Source organism: Gobius niger (genome assembly GCF_951799975.1).
Source record: "Gobius niger genome assembly, chromosome: 1".
Classification (NCBI taxonomy): domain Eukaryota; kingdom Metazoa; phylum Chordata; class Actinopteri; order Gobiiformes; family Gobiidae; genus Gobius; species Gobius niger.
The window spans coordinates 56,119,109-56,138,774 of record NC_136852.1 but is presented as its reverse complement, the minus strand read 5'-3'; the positions used below and the strand labels follow the sequence as shown (position 1 = coordinate 56,138,774).

The 19,666-nt window shown below is 42.7% G+C and overlaps 1 protein-coding gene across 7 annotated transcripts in view; it reads right to left on the bottom strand.

Annotated features, from left to right (window-relative positions):
* The window catches only part of trpm3 (transient receptor potential cation channel, subfamily M, member 3), a 103,761-nt gene extending 97,844 nt beyond the window's left edge, over positions 1–5,917 (bottom strand). For 5 of the 7 annotated variants that reach the window (XM_079582698.1, XM_079582701.1, XM_079582695.1 and 2 more), the window contains exon 1: positions 5,359–5,916. In XM_079582698.1, coding sequence (XP_079438824.1) covers positions 5,359–5,559 — 201 coding nt within the window. In that variant the 5' untranslated portion in view covers positions 5,560–5,916. Of the gene's footprint in view, positions 1–5,358 lie in introns of all 7 variants that reach the window. The other 2 variants (XM_079582691.1, XM_079582696.1) reach the window with 1 other exon arrangement.
* Between the last annotated feature and the right edge of the window lie 13,749 nt (positions 5,918–19,666).

Here is a 19,666-nt window from a genome sequence, read left to right as displayed (position 1 = left end):
GAAATCAGAACGACACGTCAGATTAGGGCTGTGCAAAATAGCATAATCGAAAAATATACATGTTTTTTTATTTTTTACTATTATTATTATTATTATTATTATTATTATTATTATTATTATTATTATTATTATTATTATTATTATTATTATTATTATTATTATTCAAAAAGAACAAGGACAAACAAAGACAAACAATCAATATGTAACAATTTCAACAGTTACAATACATTTGACAAACTAACACCAAGACAGAATTACAAAACAACACAAAATACAGTAGACAACAGCACTTCAGCACAATGCATTCCAAAAAGAAAGAAAAAAAATTGCTTTAGTAAATGTTTGGTTGATGATTAGGATGTTCATCCTTTTAAGTTATTATAGAAAAAAATGATTATTAAGGATGCCCTCCCGCTTGTCCATCTAAAGCGATATCACGAGGCAAAGCAAACCTGCATTATTTCATGCTGCTGGGATTATTTTCCCTTCGCATTTCACGTGCCATGGCTCATGCTTTTGCCTGACATAAAAACAAACAGCGCTGTGTGATGATGTCATCAGGCCACGCTGCTCAGTTTACTTGCGCAGGTGTGAGGGCTGGCCAGCAGGGGGCAGGTGTGAAACAGAGACCTCTCCTCAATCGAGGCATACTTGAAATCATATGTACTTTTATGACTGTTCAGAAAACAGAAAATATTCAGCATAGTTTTTTGATTAATAGATAAATAAAATAAAGACTTTTTTCAAAGGCAACAAATAATTGTTTCAAAAATCATTTCAATTATGACTAAAATAATAAAATATTTCTTTTTTTCAATAATAGAGCAGTCCTACGTCAGGCAGAGTTCTTTAAACAAATAACACAAGCATTTATTTCATTGCAGGTGAAAAATGTGGGGGGAAAAAAGGCTCTATAGAGCAAGCAGAGGCACTCTGAATTTGCGTGGATTTATAGAGGTGTTTCGACTCACAAGGTCTTCATCAGAAATAGTGAGGCAACACAGGTGTGGGCCACTTATATGCTCATTTGACCAGAATCACGTGACAATGAATAAATGTGCACAATATTTACACAATTTACAATATTTACATAGAGTAACATCTAGACTGGAGCTGAAGTACAAAGAAAAACAGACTGGACATCAAACAGTTTAGAAATACAGTGTAGAGCGTTATGAAATGGTATATCGGAACAACATTATACATAAACTAAAATTACACTGTACATTAGTATCTCAGAAGCAGTGTTAAAGCATTTTTTACTTTCCTGGAGGCAAGTATGATTTAGCACAAAAATGTTAGTAAAAATTCACATATTGTGAACATTGTCTTTTTATTATCTAAGTCTCCACCACTGATGGAGTCAGCGAGTCAGACTGCTCAAATGGAGGGCACAGCTTTTAAGGCCAAAATGTGTTTCCATTAGGTTGACCACATAATCTCGGTGAGCACCCATAATGAATGTCAGCTCCTGCAGCATTACCACCCTTCATGATGAGGATGAGATTCACTGCCTCGACAACAACCCCTAAATGTGTCCTTATCAAACCCTCTCTCCGCTTTCCCAATTCCATGTTTTCTCTGCGCCTGTCTAGTGCTTTTTCTAGCTCTGTCTGTTCCGTCAGTCACATCATTGCTGTGAATAGTATCTGAGCCCGGCATCTACAGCTTCACCTTGTAGGAGAAGACGACACATCAAATGTAGCACTTTAATTTGTAACGCCAAAAGGGATCTCGATCTCATTCCTCTCACTTTCCATCTGTGTCGCACGTACTTCACACGCTCTGATTTACTTTTTATCTGCCTCTCCTTTGTTCCCCCTGCACATTCACCCACAGCTTAACACCTCCTACCAAAGTCGCTACTTATACTAACTTCACTTAAGACTTCACGCTGTTTCCAAGTTACTGTTGCTACGAATGTCAGTCATTACCCTACTCACAAACTCTATTATCGGCATTTTATAACCAACCTATTTGTACAACGTCCCTGCTCTGCCACTCCAACATGTGGTAAGCAGATTAATGACGAGGACTTAGCCCTTTATCGTGCCGTTGTTCGTGAAAAAGTATATACAATTGCTATGTAGTTTATCCATAATCAAATGTTGCCTATTTTTATACTGAACTGGAAGCTAGGACCATTTATTGTTTTACCCATAGAAAAATGCTTTCACGTATTCCTCTTTCTGCAGCATGTGAAATATAGGTTTATCACAGGTTTTCATCTGAAGAAGCTTTTATAACCAGCGGTAGTGCTTAATGTATAATACCTCCTGGGGAAAAGGTTCACAAACTTTTACTGTCTGTAGAAACCACAGATTTAAAACAGCGATAAAAGTTGTTTTGTCACTTGTTGGGTGTAATTTATTGTATGTGTATATTTGACAATACTTCCTTCAAGAGACAATTAAATAGAACTTGAGCACAGACCTCCTTCTGTCATAATACTGTACATTATGGAAAATAGAACCACAATGCAAAATAAAAAGCATACAGTCCAAAATGTACATAATAAAAAACAACCAACAGTGTCAGTGTGCAGGTGTATAGCCCCTTAAATCAGTAGTGTACGCGGTCAAGAGTAACACAACTAGTTCAAAAATGTAAGAACAATGCACTGATTTATCTAGTACAGTTGTAATGTCTTCTTTTAAACTAAACAATTGTACAAAGCATCAAACTGAATAGATGTTTGTTGTGTGTGCTACAGTTCAAGCTATAAGCACCGTCCAAAACACCAGATGTTTGTGCTGTGAACAAAACAGATGAAACTTCTAAAGCTGTGTCTTACAAAAAAAACAACACATTATAAAACCCAAACTGTTTCTATGGACACCAACGGTAAGCAAAGTGAGTAGGGTCTATATGCAAAGAAGAAAAAAACGATTAATATTATAAGTTATTTACATCTGTGTTTGGCGCTGGTTTGTTGCTCTTGCCAAGCTTCTGTGTCTATTTGTGGAGAGGCTTTGACCCGGTTGTCAAGGGTAATGCGGCGGTTTGAAGAGTCGTTGTGTGAAAAATATGAGGCATGCATGAAAAATAAAGAGAATATAAAAGTTATTACTCGTCACTGATGTCATGAAGTGGTGCTGATCGGTGTTTTAAAGTCCAGCTTTAGTTGACTTGTTCTGCTCATTTCAGCACTCAAATGATCTCCATTTCAAAGCATGTTTTTGCTTATTGCTGGCACCTGATTTTTTTCTTTTTTTCTTTTCAGTGCTTCTCTCCAGGCCTAATTTTAATCTTAACGAATCTGTAGACATTTCAAGTCAACGTGGTTTAAGCAAATGTCTCTTCTGAGCAGGCTATGGTCCCATGGGGATCTGATGAGGCTCATTACAGCAAAACAAAAGCAGTCTTGACATCCCACTGAAAAAGCTACAAACAAATAACTTAATGGTGACAAAATGAGTTGTCTCCAGTCTCCAAGTACAGAAAGTTGCAGAAAGTTTACACAACACAAATGAGTTAATAACGACAATCACAAAACTAGTCAAAGATGCAAAAAAAAGCAACTCTCTCAACTTTCAACTCGAGACCCCCATCTGTAAAATGTTATTAACATTTACCATAATTTAAGGTGCAAAACATTTAAAATCTGGTTAGTTTGGACACTGAATTTTGATACTTGCCCTTATTTCCCCCAAAATATGCTGTTTTAAATATAAAATACATGAAATTCAATGTCAGAATTTTAGAAAATATTGTCTCAAAATCATCTCCCGACCCCCACTTCTGTGTCCCGCAACCCCCACTTTGGGAACCACTGTGTCAGATCATAAGTTTTCAGACATTCAGCTTGCAGAAGAACACAGTCGCAATATCTTCATATCTTCATATCTTCACTCCTGTAGAATTCTCTGCGTGGACGTCAAAGTGCTCCTAAGGTGTTATTATGCCTTAGACTATAGTACCCCTTTTTATCTGCTTAGAAAATCGATTGTTTAATTTTGTGTGCTTGAATCGTGTAACCACTCACATAACCATATTTAAATAGGGAAAACATGGAAGAGCTTTTTCGATTCTAACTTCACCCCTATAGAGGAGAGGAGGAGAGGCAAAATGCTAACAACATCTTTGGTCTTTTTGCGTGAGTGAGCACACGCGTAAAGACGAGACAGGTACATATCAACTCATCTAAGCTCAGGTAAGAACATATCTCATTATGGAAAAACGGTGGCCAGTTCCTTTAAACAACAAATAGATCATTCGTCACCCATTTGCAAAGTACAACATTGCAAAAGCCTAACAGTCAGCAGGGTGGCACCTGCCTCCTTCTGCACTGCCACATCACATGTGATGCAAAACACAATTGAAAAGATTTGCAATAGTCCTTCAATATGTTTTGCAATCTATGTTTTTCACTCCTTTCTACCACTCAGCTCAGTCACACACCAACAAGAAGAGCCAGCACATGATCATTCCAGTTCACAAGAGACTGAAAGTACAAAATGTCTGCTGCTTTGAGCAGTAGTGTTGTGGTCTTTACACTGTGGGGTATATCTAAGCGACACAAATCCCAGAGGATGAAGCTCAGTGTATTTTTCTGACTACAGGTGCACAGACTAACAACATAAGGGGCGCTTGAGACACAGAAAACAGAGGAGAGTTCACCAGCACATTACCTACACATCAAAGCATTGATGTCAAGGGTGAAAAAAGAGAAATGCAGAAATTAATTTGGATTCTCCATGCGTGCAACTCGCTCTCCCACACATTTCCCAGCCAACGTCACACCACATATCACCGTCACATATCGCCACACATATTGGTCATCTGCAATAGTCCATGAACCCCCAGCTAGAGGCTAGATTCACTAACTCTGATACATAAACATCAGCACCGCATTTTGGAAGAATGTTATTCATTCTCTGGACAGCCCATCATTACTCATGTGATATCAAGCCAAAATGCACAAACATAAAAAAAGAAAACTTACTGAACTTAAATCAAAACTGACATGCATCATTTCAATGAACCCGCCTGTGTATAAACAACGGTATTGCCTTTTTCTTGGTAAAAGGCATTCAATAATGTACCTAGAAAAAATAGTAACATTATTCATTCTCTCCATAATCAGTGGTAAGCTTCTATTGTAGCCACAGCTGCCCTGGGGTAGACTGACGGAGCTGAGACTACCAATCTGCACTACTAGCCCCTGTGTTCATGTGTGTATAACTGCAGTAGATTGAAGCCTTTTCATTTATTGAAGTCTAATTCAGACCTGCTCTGTCCCAGGTGAGACCCCCAAAAGGCCCCAGCTGTAGAGGCATGTCTTTTGTCTAAGCCATAAAACCATTGATTATTTTTGATGCCATGCAGTGAGGGCCTGTGTGTCCCGAAACATCTTACCGGTGGCTGCTGAGAGTTGAGCCCTCCCCTCTTGGTGGACCCTCTGGAGCTCAATCTTTTCCAGGACTCAGAGAAGCGCCCCCTGGTGGTGGAGCGGCCGGGGCCGGCTGTCCCAGGCGCAGCAGAAGGATCGTCCCGACTGGAGAATGGTCTGTCTCTGCGCAGCTCCCTCCTCTCAGTCCACTTCTTCTTGGAAGTCATTGGTGTGTAATTTAAGAGGTTGTTTTAAATTAAACTGCAGCAACAGGTTGCATCTTCACTTTAGACAGTCTACTTTGCTTTATACGCCACATTTACTTCCTCCTTCTGGTTCTCTCTTTGTGCTGAAAGCTTTTCAGTTGAGAAAATGTTCAGCACCTTTTCAGTTGCTCCTTGAACTTTTCCGCTTTTCTCTCTTCTTTATATGATGCAAATACGATGACAAATCTTGCGCTTTGCTGGACTTCTGTGTTTCTTCTTTCCCTAGAGGCGTCCTCAGCGAGGGATGAGTTGGAGAAGAGGTGCTGAAGCAGAAGGTGCTGTCTGCACCCTGTTGCATGTGCTGTTACTGTGGCCGTTGATGCTGTTTCCCTCTTCACAATGAGAGCGAGAGAGTGAGTCTGAGGGAGGGAGGCAAACAAGGCGAGCACGGATGGGGAGGGTGGAGGGTACAATATCTGGGTGAAAAGGGCGGCATGAGGCAGAGATTAAAAAGAAATGTATAAAGACCCCACATTTAAAATGTGAGCCAGGTGAAATAAGGATAACAGGAATGGGAAACAGACATAAAATAAAGAAAAAAGTCATATCTCTAGAGAACAAGGTCCCTGTGAAAAAAATCATACAGAGGCTTAAAACCGTCTGAGAGCCAAAAAGACACACATGGTATTCCCTCTCTCCCTGTGAATACACAGCCACTAAAGCTCCATCTACTGTCTCTGTTAGAGACAGCTCCTCGGGTGAGCTGCTGATTTTTCTCTGCTTTGATGGACTTGGTTCACAGTTCATGAGTTAAGCCATCTGAGCCTCTGCGTCTGTGGTCAGTGTGGGGACTCAGGGGTGCTTTCATTGACGACTATTTCGTCTGTGGTGTCTTTAGACTTGCTTTCTGTGAAAGTGACAAATGTATAAAGATTTTGTATGAAAATAATAATAATCTAGATCAAAATCATAATTGTTGTAATAATCATAATTATTATAATTATTAGGAGCAGTAGAAGTAGAAGTAGAAGTAGTAGTAGTAGTAGTAGTAGTAGTAGTAGTGGTAGTAGTAGTAGTAGTGGTAGTAGTAACTTTATTATGTTAAAAATGACACTTCATGATATAGCCTAGAAGCTTAAGATATGATTATAGGCCTGCAGAAAGATCATATAGTCACTAGATCAGCTGTTTACCGACATCTGTGAACAACAGGGACATTGTTGCCATCGGTCACAAGTGCTCACCGTTTGGGGATTAGTTTACATGTAAATGTGTATGTGATGAAATCCAAGAAAACCCATGTTTGTGAAGGTGCACTGCGCGCTCGTGTGTATTAGTGCGAAATAACAGACTGACTGAGCAGCACGTGAGAGACTGGGAATAATTAAAAACAAATCCCCAGAGGATGAAGAGAAACTGAGCAGACCGCAGACCAGCCGTAAGAGCAAGAGTTGAAGGCGCAAATGGAGTAAGGTTCACACTGAACTTTAGCAATGTAGCCTCTGTTGGCAAGCGCTGTTAGCCAATGGGAGCTATGTTATTTCCAAAACGTTTAGATCTTAATACATGCAAAACATGGGATATCTTACCCTCCAACTTACCTATGTCAGACTACGTGACTTTTCATACCAGAGCATCTTCTTAAAAGTTGAAATAATTTCTGCAGCCTTTTGTCAGGCCTTCCATTTTGCGCTCTGACGGCGCGAATGACTTGGCCACACATTATTGAGCCATTAAAGTCACCGTGCGTAATATGTTTTTATGGGTATGTTGTGGAGGATGAATAAAGAGACGAGGGTATGGAGTCTGCAACTTTTTAATCACACAGAACGACTTCACTGGCGGGACAACTTCGCGCCACTAACTTCTCAACACTTCCGCTCTCACGGGAAATCAGCCCTTCACAATAAGGGAGAACTTGTGTGTTATAATTAAGTAGTGACACCACACAGGCCCCCCCAGAACACACAAAAAAAAACAAAAAACGACATGCACAAACCTTACTTAAACCGTGCAGGCAACTTGACCACTCTACCTCTCCGACTACGTGTAACCACCACCCGTGGAGTGGTTGCCAGCGGCAAAGGGTCAATGTCTGGGGCTGGATTGGGCGGGCGACCGCGGCGAGCAGGACGAGCTAGCTCCACCCCGTCCTCCTGGAGCACGTGAGCAGGCTTTAAACGGTCCACCGAAACCCTGTCCTGACTAGCCCCCATCTCAATAAGAAAGAACTTGTGCCCCGCTTCCAACACGCGAAAGGGACCGTCATAAGGGGCCTGCAGAGGAGAGCGGTGCGCATCGTGTCGAATAAAAACGTACTTGGCCGACATAAGGTCCTTGGGGATGTAGGACTGAGGAAGACAGTGGTGCGCAGCGACAGGAGAGAAAAATCTAGCCCCCCCTTGGACACCAAACCTCGCAACCACACCCGGACCCAAACCCGGGGCACTAGGCAGGAATTCCCCCGGCACTCTCAAGGACTGACCCATGACTAACTGAGCCGAAGAGGAGTGAAGGTCCTCCTTGGGGGCGGAGCGCAGACCCAACAGAACCCACGGCAGTCTGTCCACCCAGCTACTGTCTGTGAGAGACGCACGGAGAGCGGCCTTCATAGTGCGATGAAACCGCTCGCACAGTCCGTTAGCCTGAGGGTTGTAAGCAGTGGTCCTGTGAAGTTTAACCCCCAAGCTCCCAGCAACCGCATTCCACAGTTCTGAGGTAAACTGCGGGCCCCGATCAGACGTCATGTCCAAAGGCACGCCGAACCGAGACACCCATGCATAGAGGAACGCCCGGGCCACCTCAGGCGCAGTAGTAGACGACAGGGGAACAGCCTCGGGCCAACGCGTGGTCCTGTCCACCATGGTCAGCAGATGAGTAAAACCACGCGACGGGGGAAGAGGACCGACAAGATCCACATGAACATGCTCAAAACGCCTCTCAGGAATAGGAAAAGGCCCTAAAGGAGCTTTAACATGACGTTGCACCTTAGCGCGCTGGCACGCCACACACGTAGAGGCCCAAGTCTTAACGTCCTTCCTGAGACCGGGCCACACAAACTTGGAACCCACCAACTTAATAGAAGCTTTAACTCCGGGATGTGACAGGGAGTGCACAGCATCAAAAACGCGACGGCGCCAGGCAGCAGGGACCACCGGGCGCGGTCTGTCCATCGAGACATCGCAGAGGAGGGATGCTCCACCGTCCTGAAAATTAACATCCTCCAACTTCAAACTAGAGTCAGCAGTGCGCAGCCCCTGCACCTCCAAATCCGTCAGTTGGTCCACTGCCATCTCTGTGTAGTTGATTCCCAAATGCACAGCAGCGACTGGTGCACGAGAGAGGCAGTCCGCAACTAGGTTAGTCTTCCCAGCCACGTGTTGAATGTCAGTAGTGAACTCGGAAATGGCAGAAAGATGCCGTTGCTGCCGAGACGACCATGGTTCAGACGTTTTAGCTAAGGCAAAGGTCAGAGGCTTGTGATCGACAAAAGCGGTGAACTCCCGGCCCTCTAAGAGGAACCGGAAATGGCGTGTAGCAAGGAAAAGGGCCAAAAGTTCTCTGTCAAACGTACTGTACTTCCTCTCCGAGTCACGCAACTTCCTGCTGAAAAATGCCAGTGGCTGCCAATGACCCTCCGACCACTGTTCACAAACTGCTCCGACGGCATAATCAGACGCGTCAGTAGTGAGGGCGATGGGCGCAGCAGGTATGGGATGGGCCAAGAGGGCGGCCTCGGCAAGCGCTGTCTTAGCCTCCTCAAAGGCCAGCAACCTCTCCGGGGTCCAATCAATGTCCTGGTTGCCTTTCTTTCCTTTTAAGGCATCATACAAAGGGTGCATAACGTGGGCTGCATGAGGGATGAAACGGTTGTAGAAATTAACCATGCCCAAAAACTCCTGCAGGGGCTTCACAGAGGAGGGGCGGGGAAATTCCGAAACCGCCTTGACCTTCGCCGGGAGAGGCACGGCACCCGTTTGCGACACGCGGTGTCCCAGAAACTCAATCTCCAACAGTCCAAACTGACACTTAGCAGGGTTCACGATAAGGCCGTGCTGACTGAGGCGTTCGAAAAGCTGGCGAAGATGCAACATATGTTCCTCCACAGAAGCACTCGCCACCAGAACGTCATCCAGATACACGAACAGGAAAGGCATATCCCGCAACACAGAGTCCATAAGGCGCTGAAACGTCTGTGCCGCGCCCTTTAGGCCGAAAGGCATCCTCAAAAACTCAAATAGTCCAAAGGGAGTGATGACAGCGGTTTTGGGGACGTCCAGAGGATGGACTGGCACCTGGTGGTAACCTCTCACCAAATCAACTTTGGAAAAAATAACTGCGCCTGCAAGATGCACCGAAAAGTCCTGAATGTGAGGGATCGGGTACCTGTCATTAGAAGTAGCATTGTTAAGACGCCGGAAATCCCCACAAGGGCGCCAGCCCCCATCTGACTTAGGAACCATGTGCAGGGGTGAAGCCCAGGGGCTGTCAGAGCGGCGCACGATGCCCAACCGCTCCATGTTGGCAAACTCCTCCTTTGCAATGGCCAACTTAATAGCATCTAAACGGCGTGCGCGAGCAAAAACAGGAGGGCCGACTGTAGTGATATAATGCTCCACCCCGTGTTTAGCTACTGTGGCAGAAAAGGTGGGAACTGTGAGGGCAGGGAACTCAGCGAGAAGACGTTGGTAAGAGTCCCCTGTTGCGAGCATGTTAGCGAGCAGCGGCCCGGCAATCCCCAGAGTACACGGGTAAGAATCAAAAGACACAGAGTCAATCAAACATCTGTTAGATACATCCACCAGCAGCCTGAAAGCACACAGAAAATCCGCGCCTAAAATGGGGACTGACACCGAAGCTATCACAAAGTCCCATCTAAACACACGGCCATTAAAGCAGACAGTCAGAAACCTGGTGCCGAAGGTGCGGATGGAGGTGCCGTTAGCCGCGTCCAGCGGGGGACCTTGACCTTGCCGCAAAGAGTCAGCGGAGGAGGGGGGTAAGATGCTCCGCTGTGCCCCCGAATCCACGAGAAAACGTCGTCCTGAAGCGCTGTCCTCAATGAAAAGCAGCTTATTGTCGTCGCCGGTGCAGGCAGCCGCTAGCGAGCGCCGGCCTTCTCGTTTCCCGGCCGCTGAAAGGAACACGGTGGGATGCAGCGGCGAGCCTTCACTCCGAAGCGGTGATGGTAGAAACACAGGCCGCTCTCCTTCTTCCGGCGCTCCGTGACGGCGGCGACATCCACCGCATCCTCGCTTTCAGGCACGCACGGTAACAGAGCGTGCACCGAAAACTGCCGTGAGGCCAGCAAAAGTCTGTCCGCTTCCTCGGCCAAACCCCTGTAATCTTTCGTGCGTATGAGGGGAGAGTTGGCCAGGGCCGTGCGCACTTGAGGCGGTAGCTGGCGCAGAAACAGGTGGGTGAAAAGGAACGAAACATCGCCGGATCCAAGCAACGCCAACATGTTCTCCATCAGCTCCGTGGGTTTGCTGTCTCCTAAGCCGGTCAGAGACAACAGGCGATCGGCCCGCTCCATGTCTGAGAGCTGGTACAGTTGTAACAACGCCGCCTTAAGCGCAGCGTACTTGTTGGTAGCCGGTGGGTCCCGGAGCAGCCCCATCAATCTGCGGGTAGTGGCCGAATCCAAAGCGGCGACGACGTGAAAATATTTCGTGTCGTCTGTGGTAATGCCGCGCAGGTGGAATTGAGCATCGGCGTGTTGAAACCATGGCTCCGGGTCATTTTGCCAAAAATCCGGGAGCCGAACGGTAGCCGCAAAAACAGCCGGTGCAGCCGCAGTGGGAGCAGACGCAGATGCTTCGTTAGTCATACTTCAATCGTCGGGGTCACCAATGTGGAGGATGAATAAAGAGACGAGGGTATGGAGTCTGCAACTTTTTAATCACACAGAACGACTTCACTGGCGGGACAACTTCGCGCCACTAACTTCTCAACACTTCCGCTCTCACGGGAAATCAGCCCTTCACAATAAGGGAGAACTTGTGTGTTATAATTAAGTAGTGACACCACAATGTTTTGATTTTTTTGATTTTTTTATCATTAATTCTTATTGTTTATTTTCACAGCAACCTAAAATTACACAGCCTACATTTAGGCTAATTATCTCAGTCATCCAGGAAAGTTAAATTACAGAAATTAATTCTGTTAAAGCTTTGCCTCTCATTCAAGAGATTGATCAAGTTTTTTTTTTTTATATATATATATATCAGTATTATTATTCTGTTTTGATTGATTGATTACTATTTTTGTGGTTTCAGTAATAAACACAAGGATCTATTAAGCCAGATGAAAAATGACACCACCTGGGGGAAAAAATGCCCAGCAACTTGAAATGAGGGTAAGAAAAGCTCCACATCCCGACTTTCCCATTCAAGTCCACTCCCTCACAGATAACGCGGTCGCCAGGAAACTCTAAAAAGTTGACAAGGTGCGTTTAAAGTTATGGATGGGGCTGTCTTGCAGCAGCCCATCACACATCTGTCTCCCTCCTTTCTCCCAAAGCCACCCCTTTCACCAACATCAAACACCCACCCACGCGGGGTTGTGTAGTTGCCATGGTTACAAACCCGAAAACTTAGATGTTGCATCATCAAGCTTCATTATAATCCTCCCTTGTACCGCGATGCGTGCTCATGTTTCACACCATTTACATCCACTGGCACATCCCCCCCACACTCTCTGCACAATCCGAGATGCCCACACACAGTCCTTTGCCCTGAAATACATGGCTGATCTCCTCCATAACTGAACATAAGGTGGCCAACTATTATAGCAGCCAATCAAGGTTGTTTAGCAAGCATTTCCTTTGGTGTCTTTACCCCATTAAGGATTAAACTAGCTACGTGATTAGAAGAACATTCCTCTTGGGTTATGCAGAGGGTCAAGCACTGAGATGTTGAAGCAAACGAAAGAACAAGCAATTACGGTTCTAAAAAGGCACCGTATGGCCCAAAATGCCCAAAGTTATACTTGAGACGACCGGACTTTTTTAACTTCCACATGACGCAAACTGTCAAGCAACATCCGTTTTATGAGATGAAATGCAATGTATTACAATTCAAACATCTGGCAAGTATGGGAATCTGAGAAAGGTGTTCCCCTACCTTAATTTCTGTGCACAAAGGGGCAAGGACTCTTCTCGCATGGACTTTTCTTGTCATTTTTCCTTTGGGAACACATAAAACAGCACAAAAAAATAAGGATCAAAAGATGTATTGCATTCTTGAGAAGTTGCTACATGTAAAACTTTAAAGAATTTTGGAATCATTCGGACATGACGCTCAGATCTCTGGACACTTTGATGATTCACTTCCATGTATGAAAGCAATTGGATTAAAACATGTCACTGGTCTCTTTGATTTCAGAGTAAAGATATCAAAGGCAAAAAAAAACTTATCCAGTTTAAAAAAAAAAGAAGCAAAATAACATTATTAGTTTAGAGAGAGATTGTCCAGGAGAGCTGTGAGGTTGTAGGAGTAAGTGGTTGCTAGTTTATCTGACATAGGTGACACAGTAGTATCTCAGGAAAGAGAGAAGCCGAGGTCCATTTGCAGCTATTACCAGCTGTCACCGGTTCATTCCCCCGTAGTATTTGATTTGGTCTGTGCCAGTCTCGCTGCCTGTCATGATGCCACCTTGCTCTTGTGAGTGTGAAAACTGTTACCCGAGTTTTGAGTTAAGTACATTATTTATTTCATTTGCTATAAGACAACAAGAATATACAGCAATCACACCTTTTCGACATATCTATGTGATTGACAAGGATTTTAGTTTTGTGGATCTGTGGAGTGAACTTCTTTGTTTTGTTTTGGGATTTTTGGGGGCGGAAAAGAGTTTACCCCTTTAATAATTGGCGACCGTCTCTGCTCAAAGCCACACACTAATTACAACTTCCTCTCTCTGCGACAGAAAGGTTGGGGATGCATTTTTAAGCAGGCCGAAGCTATCAATAATTCACTTTCACTGACAATATGTGTCATTCTGTTTGCTCGATTTTTATCACGTTGCGCCATGTCAGACAAATAATTAACATTACTTAGAAATAATATCACAAATACACTGCACTGTACTAGAAATTGTTCTCATTATAGACTAAGGACTGTACTCTGTCATATAAAGTCAAATCCAATTGAATCATTTAGCGTCGTGTTGTGCTGATGGAAAAAAACAAACTACATCACGAGAAGAAAATGTGCCAAAATGCAAGCCGCCTTCTGTTGAGTCTACTGAAACGTGTCGCAAAAACTGTCTTCTCTATCGCTGTAACTCCCACACAAACACTCACTGTTTGACAACAGTCAGCAGAAAGGATGATATGCTCAATCTGTTCACAAATTAATCTGCTGTATTTGAACTGTATGTGCAAGTCCTCATGTTTATCCACTGTCAGCTGCTGTTATTAATTAGTGCCTCCTTATATTGGACAAAGCAAGGACCTCTATTAGTTACAGTATATCGAAATCTTGGTCCATTCAAGGAAAACATTAAACGTCCAGAAATGACAGGTGGGATCTCAGGATAGGATTTAGGCAAGCGCTAATGTCAGCTGAACTGGAGAAAGTAGAGTACAACCCTTGAAGGCTTTCTTCAGCAGCCATGTTTAATCAGATTAACAAAAAACAGGCTTTTGTAGATGATTAATACATAAGGAGCATATGTTACTTTGAGCGTCCAATATTGACAGATGGAAGAGCGAGAGAGAGGGAAAAAAACAGAGATGCAACGGAATGAGAAGCAACGGCAATGTTGCAACAGCTGACCACTAAATCTAATCGAATTGATAACTTTAATATTGTAGAATGGTTAAAAACATTCACTGGTTACTGTGGCTAAATGTCACAGGAAGTGTTCTCACTACCCAGAATTTCCTCGTGTTTAGCTTTTGGTAATGTTTTAGCCAAATATATTTCACAGTTTCATTCTACTTTCCAAACCTCCAAACTGCTTCATCTTGGGCACTGTATCCCTAACTAATGTCCACAGCAAATTGCAAGAAATAACACATCTTCTGTCAAGTAATTTGTGTGAGAATCCTGAAGTGTTTTTTTGTTGTTGTTTTTTTACTGCTGTCATCCCAAAAATCTCAAATATGAATATAATATATTTGAATTTGTGTGGTCATCTTAATATGTTACAATCTGTCTATTTTATATTACTTAATATATTTCCCCCTAATCATGATAACCTTGAGGGCTGTATACAAAATATATGGCTTACAAAACTTTTGCAATAGATGTTTAATATCTGGCCAAATCAAAGTGACAGGTGAGAATTAAAGACATTTGTCCTGTTAAGCCCATAAGTAGCCTTCTTAGAAATACAAAATGGCTGATATCTTACCACTGTCAAAGTTGGTCCCTTGGTATTGTGTCCTCTCCTCCCCACCTTCTCTTCTCCTTCTGATAGACCTGATTACTTTTTTTCCACTTCTATAGAGTAACCTAGGTCATCTCCCACCCAGATGTGGACAGTGGAAAGAGGCGGGTTGCCTGTGACAGAAGATGGCTGCCTCCAGGAGTCAGAAACCACAGGTGGGCGAGACGTCCCTCTGTCTGTGGAGGCGTGTTGGAGGACAGGTCAAGACGCAGCCAGGGTAGGTCTTCGTAAGACACTTCAGTCACCTCATACCACAACACGTCTGCATGGTCAGAAAGATACAGATAACGGCTTGCCAATGGGGACAAAGGAAAGGCAAGTGGTCAAAAACGATACAGCTGGTTCAGAACAATATTGGTTTTGTAGAAGGTAAAGATACAACATCAAAACAAAAAGGGACGTGTGCCAGATTGATAAGTAAAGCGCAGCAGACTATCCAGCAGATGATTTGCAATAGTGACCCCAAAACGAAAAGCATCAAGCAGGACGTCCGGTGTCTTGAATATCCTGTTTTATCTTCTTGCTTGTACCAATTACAAACCAACTAAATGTCCAGGGTCAATTAGCAGTGCAGGCAGCTGTCCATGAAACTCTTCTCCAGCATGTTGATCTTCTGCCAGGCAAAACATCATGAGTAATGCACCTGAGCCCCAGATAGTCATGTGGTTGTGGGGTAGGGGGGAGGCGCGCGCATGTTGGTGTATGTGTGTGTGTTTGTGTGTGTGACCCCCCAGTGATACTCTGCCTTTGAGAATAGTCCCAGGCCACAGGTTGCTAGGTGAGTGTGATATGACGACCCGCACCTTAAATGCCTCCAACTCCACCCCATCCTGCACATGTCCATGCACACGCAGTTTAAGAGGGCCAGGCCTTAATGATAGCACATAAAGAAAAGTAAACAGCGGGCGGCTAACGAGTGCTAATTCGGTCCGGTGCTCCGTTATGAATTAATGAAGAGATCACTCGGATGCCACAGCAACAGCGAGGAGGAGCCGACTTCTGAGGGGCCTCTTACAGCTGATGATCATTTTAGGGCTTTCTGTTGTCTAGAAACACGGCTATGACATAATGTAATACTGGGAAGGCATCTGCTGTAAGTCCTGTGTTCCATCTCTCCATGGTTGATCTTTTTTGTGGTTTTTGATATGTGGTATTTCATTTGACTTTGTTGAGCCAGATTTTGGCAATAAACTCTCTCAACACATTTTGTAATGAATTTGGAGACTATTAAGTCCACACCATTAAGCAGTTTTAATGCATTGGAAAATATTTCACTTATCATCATTCCAACATTTAGTTTTACTAAACATCGTTAAAGGCACATTTTGGTTCGTCAGCTTTACAAAACATGAACTTATTGAACTTATACAGAAAATGCACTTATTGCAGTGTGTAATCAAAGAATGGATTTGGATGAGGATCTAGCCTACCTAACCTACTCAGATCTCATATTCTGCTGTCTCCATGGAGATGAGCTGGAAAAGCCCCCTCTCCCAGTAAAGTTGCAAGTCAGGTCTAAGTGCAGGTGAGCCGATTACACAAACATGTGTTTTTTAAAAGCTAAAAATATGTGTAATAGAGTAAATGTTCTTTCTTCTTATTGGGTGAAATGTCACTCTGTCCAGTTCACAAGTTAAGTGATAGCACAACCATCGTAACAATATACACCACCTCCATGTCTGGTTAAGGTTAGGCCTTCCTCGTCCAAATATATTCATGGTCTGACAATCACTAATTAGGTGGTTTAACCTAATTACTCTACGGGCTAGTTTTGTTGCAAAGTGACCCTGAAAAGGGACCCAGCCAGTTGTGAAATGTTAGGATAGTTTGGACCACAACTAACATTTTAATTTAGTGTCTTAAAAATGATTAATATTTAGCAAAGCTTTGTAGATGTTTTAAAAATTATTAAATGAGTTTTTACAAATGTTACAGAAATACCTTACATCATGCAGCAATTGAAATGAGTTATGTACATTTTTGTTTGTTATTGCAAAATGCGGTTTTATGACACATTGAAGTGAAGATTACATTTTCAACTGTTGCTGCATAGTGCGTGCCTCTCTCTTCCCCTCAACAGCTTTGTCATAGTCTGCCGGTGCTGAAGTGATGCCCAGATTGTAAAATGACCAGCCTAATTGCATTCTGTCACATCAGGTTCAAACTGGTTCAGGTTTGACTCTCATCGATTTGCACACTGCCCACCTCATCTATCAACATCTGCTGCATCTACAAAAAGGATTGCCAGTTTAGCGCAAAAAACATTCCGTAAATTTTTTTTGATTTGATTTCTCATAAACAGGTGAGAATCCTGAGAATTATCGCAATTTTGGTTCCACACCAAAACAATCATTTCTGTCTTGGCCCATTATTATCCTTTCCTGAAATCTGAAAATCGGATTATTGTGTTCAAATCTTCCTGAATGGATTTGATTGTTAAATGGGATACATGTCTTGGCAAAAATAAAATCCACCGATATTGTTTTTTCCAAAAGTAATACGTTTTATTAGAGTTTTATGAAACAATTCCTTAGAGATGGTTTAGAGATTTGCCTCGGAAGTTGGAACAGTGCCCTAATTAAATCCAGATTATTTGTATTTGTAGCGCTAATGAGGTGATGAGTTTGGCATGGATGGGTTCAGAGGACACTCCAAAGAAGATTGTGGTCTGTACGAGTACTGGCAATGCCCTTTAAAGGTAGTAATATTGTTGTATACAATAACAACACAAGCAATATAGATCAAAACCAAATCACATGAAATAAGATTTAAAGGTGCATTATGTAACTTTTATGTGGGGAAAAAAAGATGATATTTGTGCGTATTTGACCTTGTAGTGCCCCAGTGGCTGTACGAGTGGTCAGCATGGTGCCTTTACTTTCCATCACGGTGGTCTCTACAACGCTCCAGGATCGCTTGTTTTGTAGGTTTTCTGGTGAGAGGGTCCATCAGCAGTGAAAATCTTCCAAAAAAAAATTCTGGAGCGTCCTACACACCACTGTGACAGAAATTAAAGACTCCATGCTGACCACTCATACAGCCACTGGGTCAAGTTTGCAAAAATAGCAACTTTCTTTTCAGACAAAAAAGTTGCATAATGCACCTTTAAGTTCCAAAATCCATATTTAATTGATAACTTGCCTTTTTAAGAGTCTGTCAGTTCTGGGTTAATCTGGCTAAATATCAGAGGATTTAAGCAGAGTTTCAGATACTGAGTGAAAGTTGAAGGTTCTTGATTGATCAACTCGTCCACATCAACTCATTCACGTACAAAGAGAGGGCTCTCGATGGCAGCATCAGTGCCATCATCACCATGACACTAATCGTTAATATTTCCTCAAGTAATAAAGTAAAGTGTTTTTCATGTTCAACAAAATTTTGTGTCAAAAGCAGATGGTTGTTAGTATTTTTTTTTAGCTGTCATTCATTTTACTGATTAAAGTACTAGAGAATATTACTAACCACAAGAAAAGTTTGCTCAACTCCGAATTAAATATGTTGATGCTGCATTTGTGCTTGAAAATGTCATGCTGTGTTCAGTATATAAACATGTGAGAGCCCCAGTGAGCTCCTGTATTAAACTGCGAACAGTTAAAGTAGGGCATAAGCACCTTTGACAAAACAACTACATCCTAATCCTCTTTTTATTACATTTCTTCGGAGTCATTAACACAGTTGGCGGTGTGTGTGGAAAGTACAAGACGAATTTCCTGTAATAGCTCAGAGCACGACGGCAAGCTATACCTGTCACCACCATACCTCCTCATCTACAGGTAGAAGGTTAATTCAGTGTCTAATAGACGGGGGAGGCGGCAATCGTTTGATGTTAAAGGGTAATTGACTTTGTGTGGGACCAGGGGAGAGCGAAACAGTCACTGAGCATGACACATCAACAAACCACCGGGAAACATCATAGCTTCAGTCAAGTGATTCTTGTTGTGTTGTGTTAGCTTAGTATGGTATTACTTTTATGTCCATGTATTGTTTGTAAAGCAGCACAATGAATCACAGTCGAATCCAAAGTTGCCATTTGCACTGATGCATTTATCCGAGATGTTGGGTTATCCTGAGATGTTGGATTATACTGAGATGTTGGGTTATCCTGAGATGTTGGATTATACTGAGATGTTGGATTATACTGATTTGTTGGGTTATACTGAGATGTTGGGTTATACTGAGATGTTGGATTATTCAGAGAAATTGGATTATACTGAGATGTTGGGTTATACTAAGATGTTGGATTATTCAGAGAAATTGGATTATACTGAGATGTTGGGTTATACTAAAATGTTGGATTATACTGAGATGTTGGATTATTCTGAGAAATTGGATTATACTGAGATGTTGGGTTATACTGAGATGTTGGATTATCCTGAGATGTTGGATTATACTGAGATGTTGGGTTATACTGAGATGTTGGATTATTCTGAGAAATTGGATTATACTGAGATGTTGGGTTATACTGAGATGTTGGATTATCCTGAGATGTTGGATTATACTGAGATGTTGGGTTATACTGAGAAATTGGATTATACTGAGATGTTGGATTATACTGAGATTTTGGATTATACTGAGATGTTGGATTATTCTGAGAAATTGGATTATACTGAGATGTTGGATTATACTGAGATGTTGGGTTATACTGAGATGTTGGATTATACTGATTTGTTGGGTTATACCAAGATGTTGGGTTATACTGAGATGTTGGATTATTCCGAGATGTTGGATTATA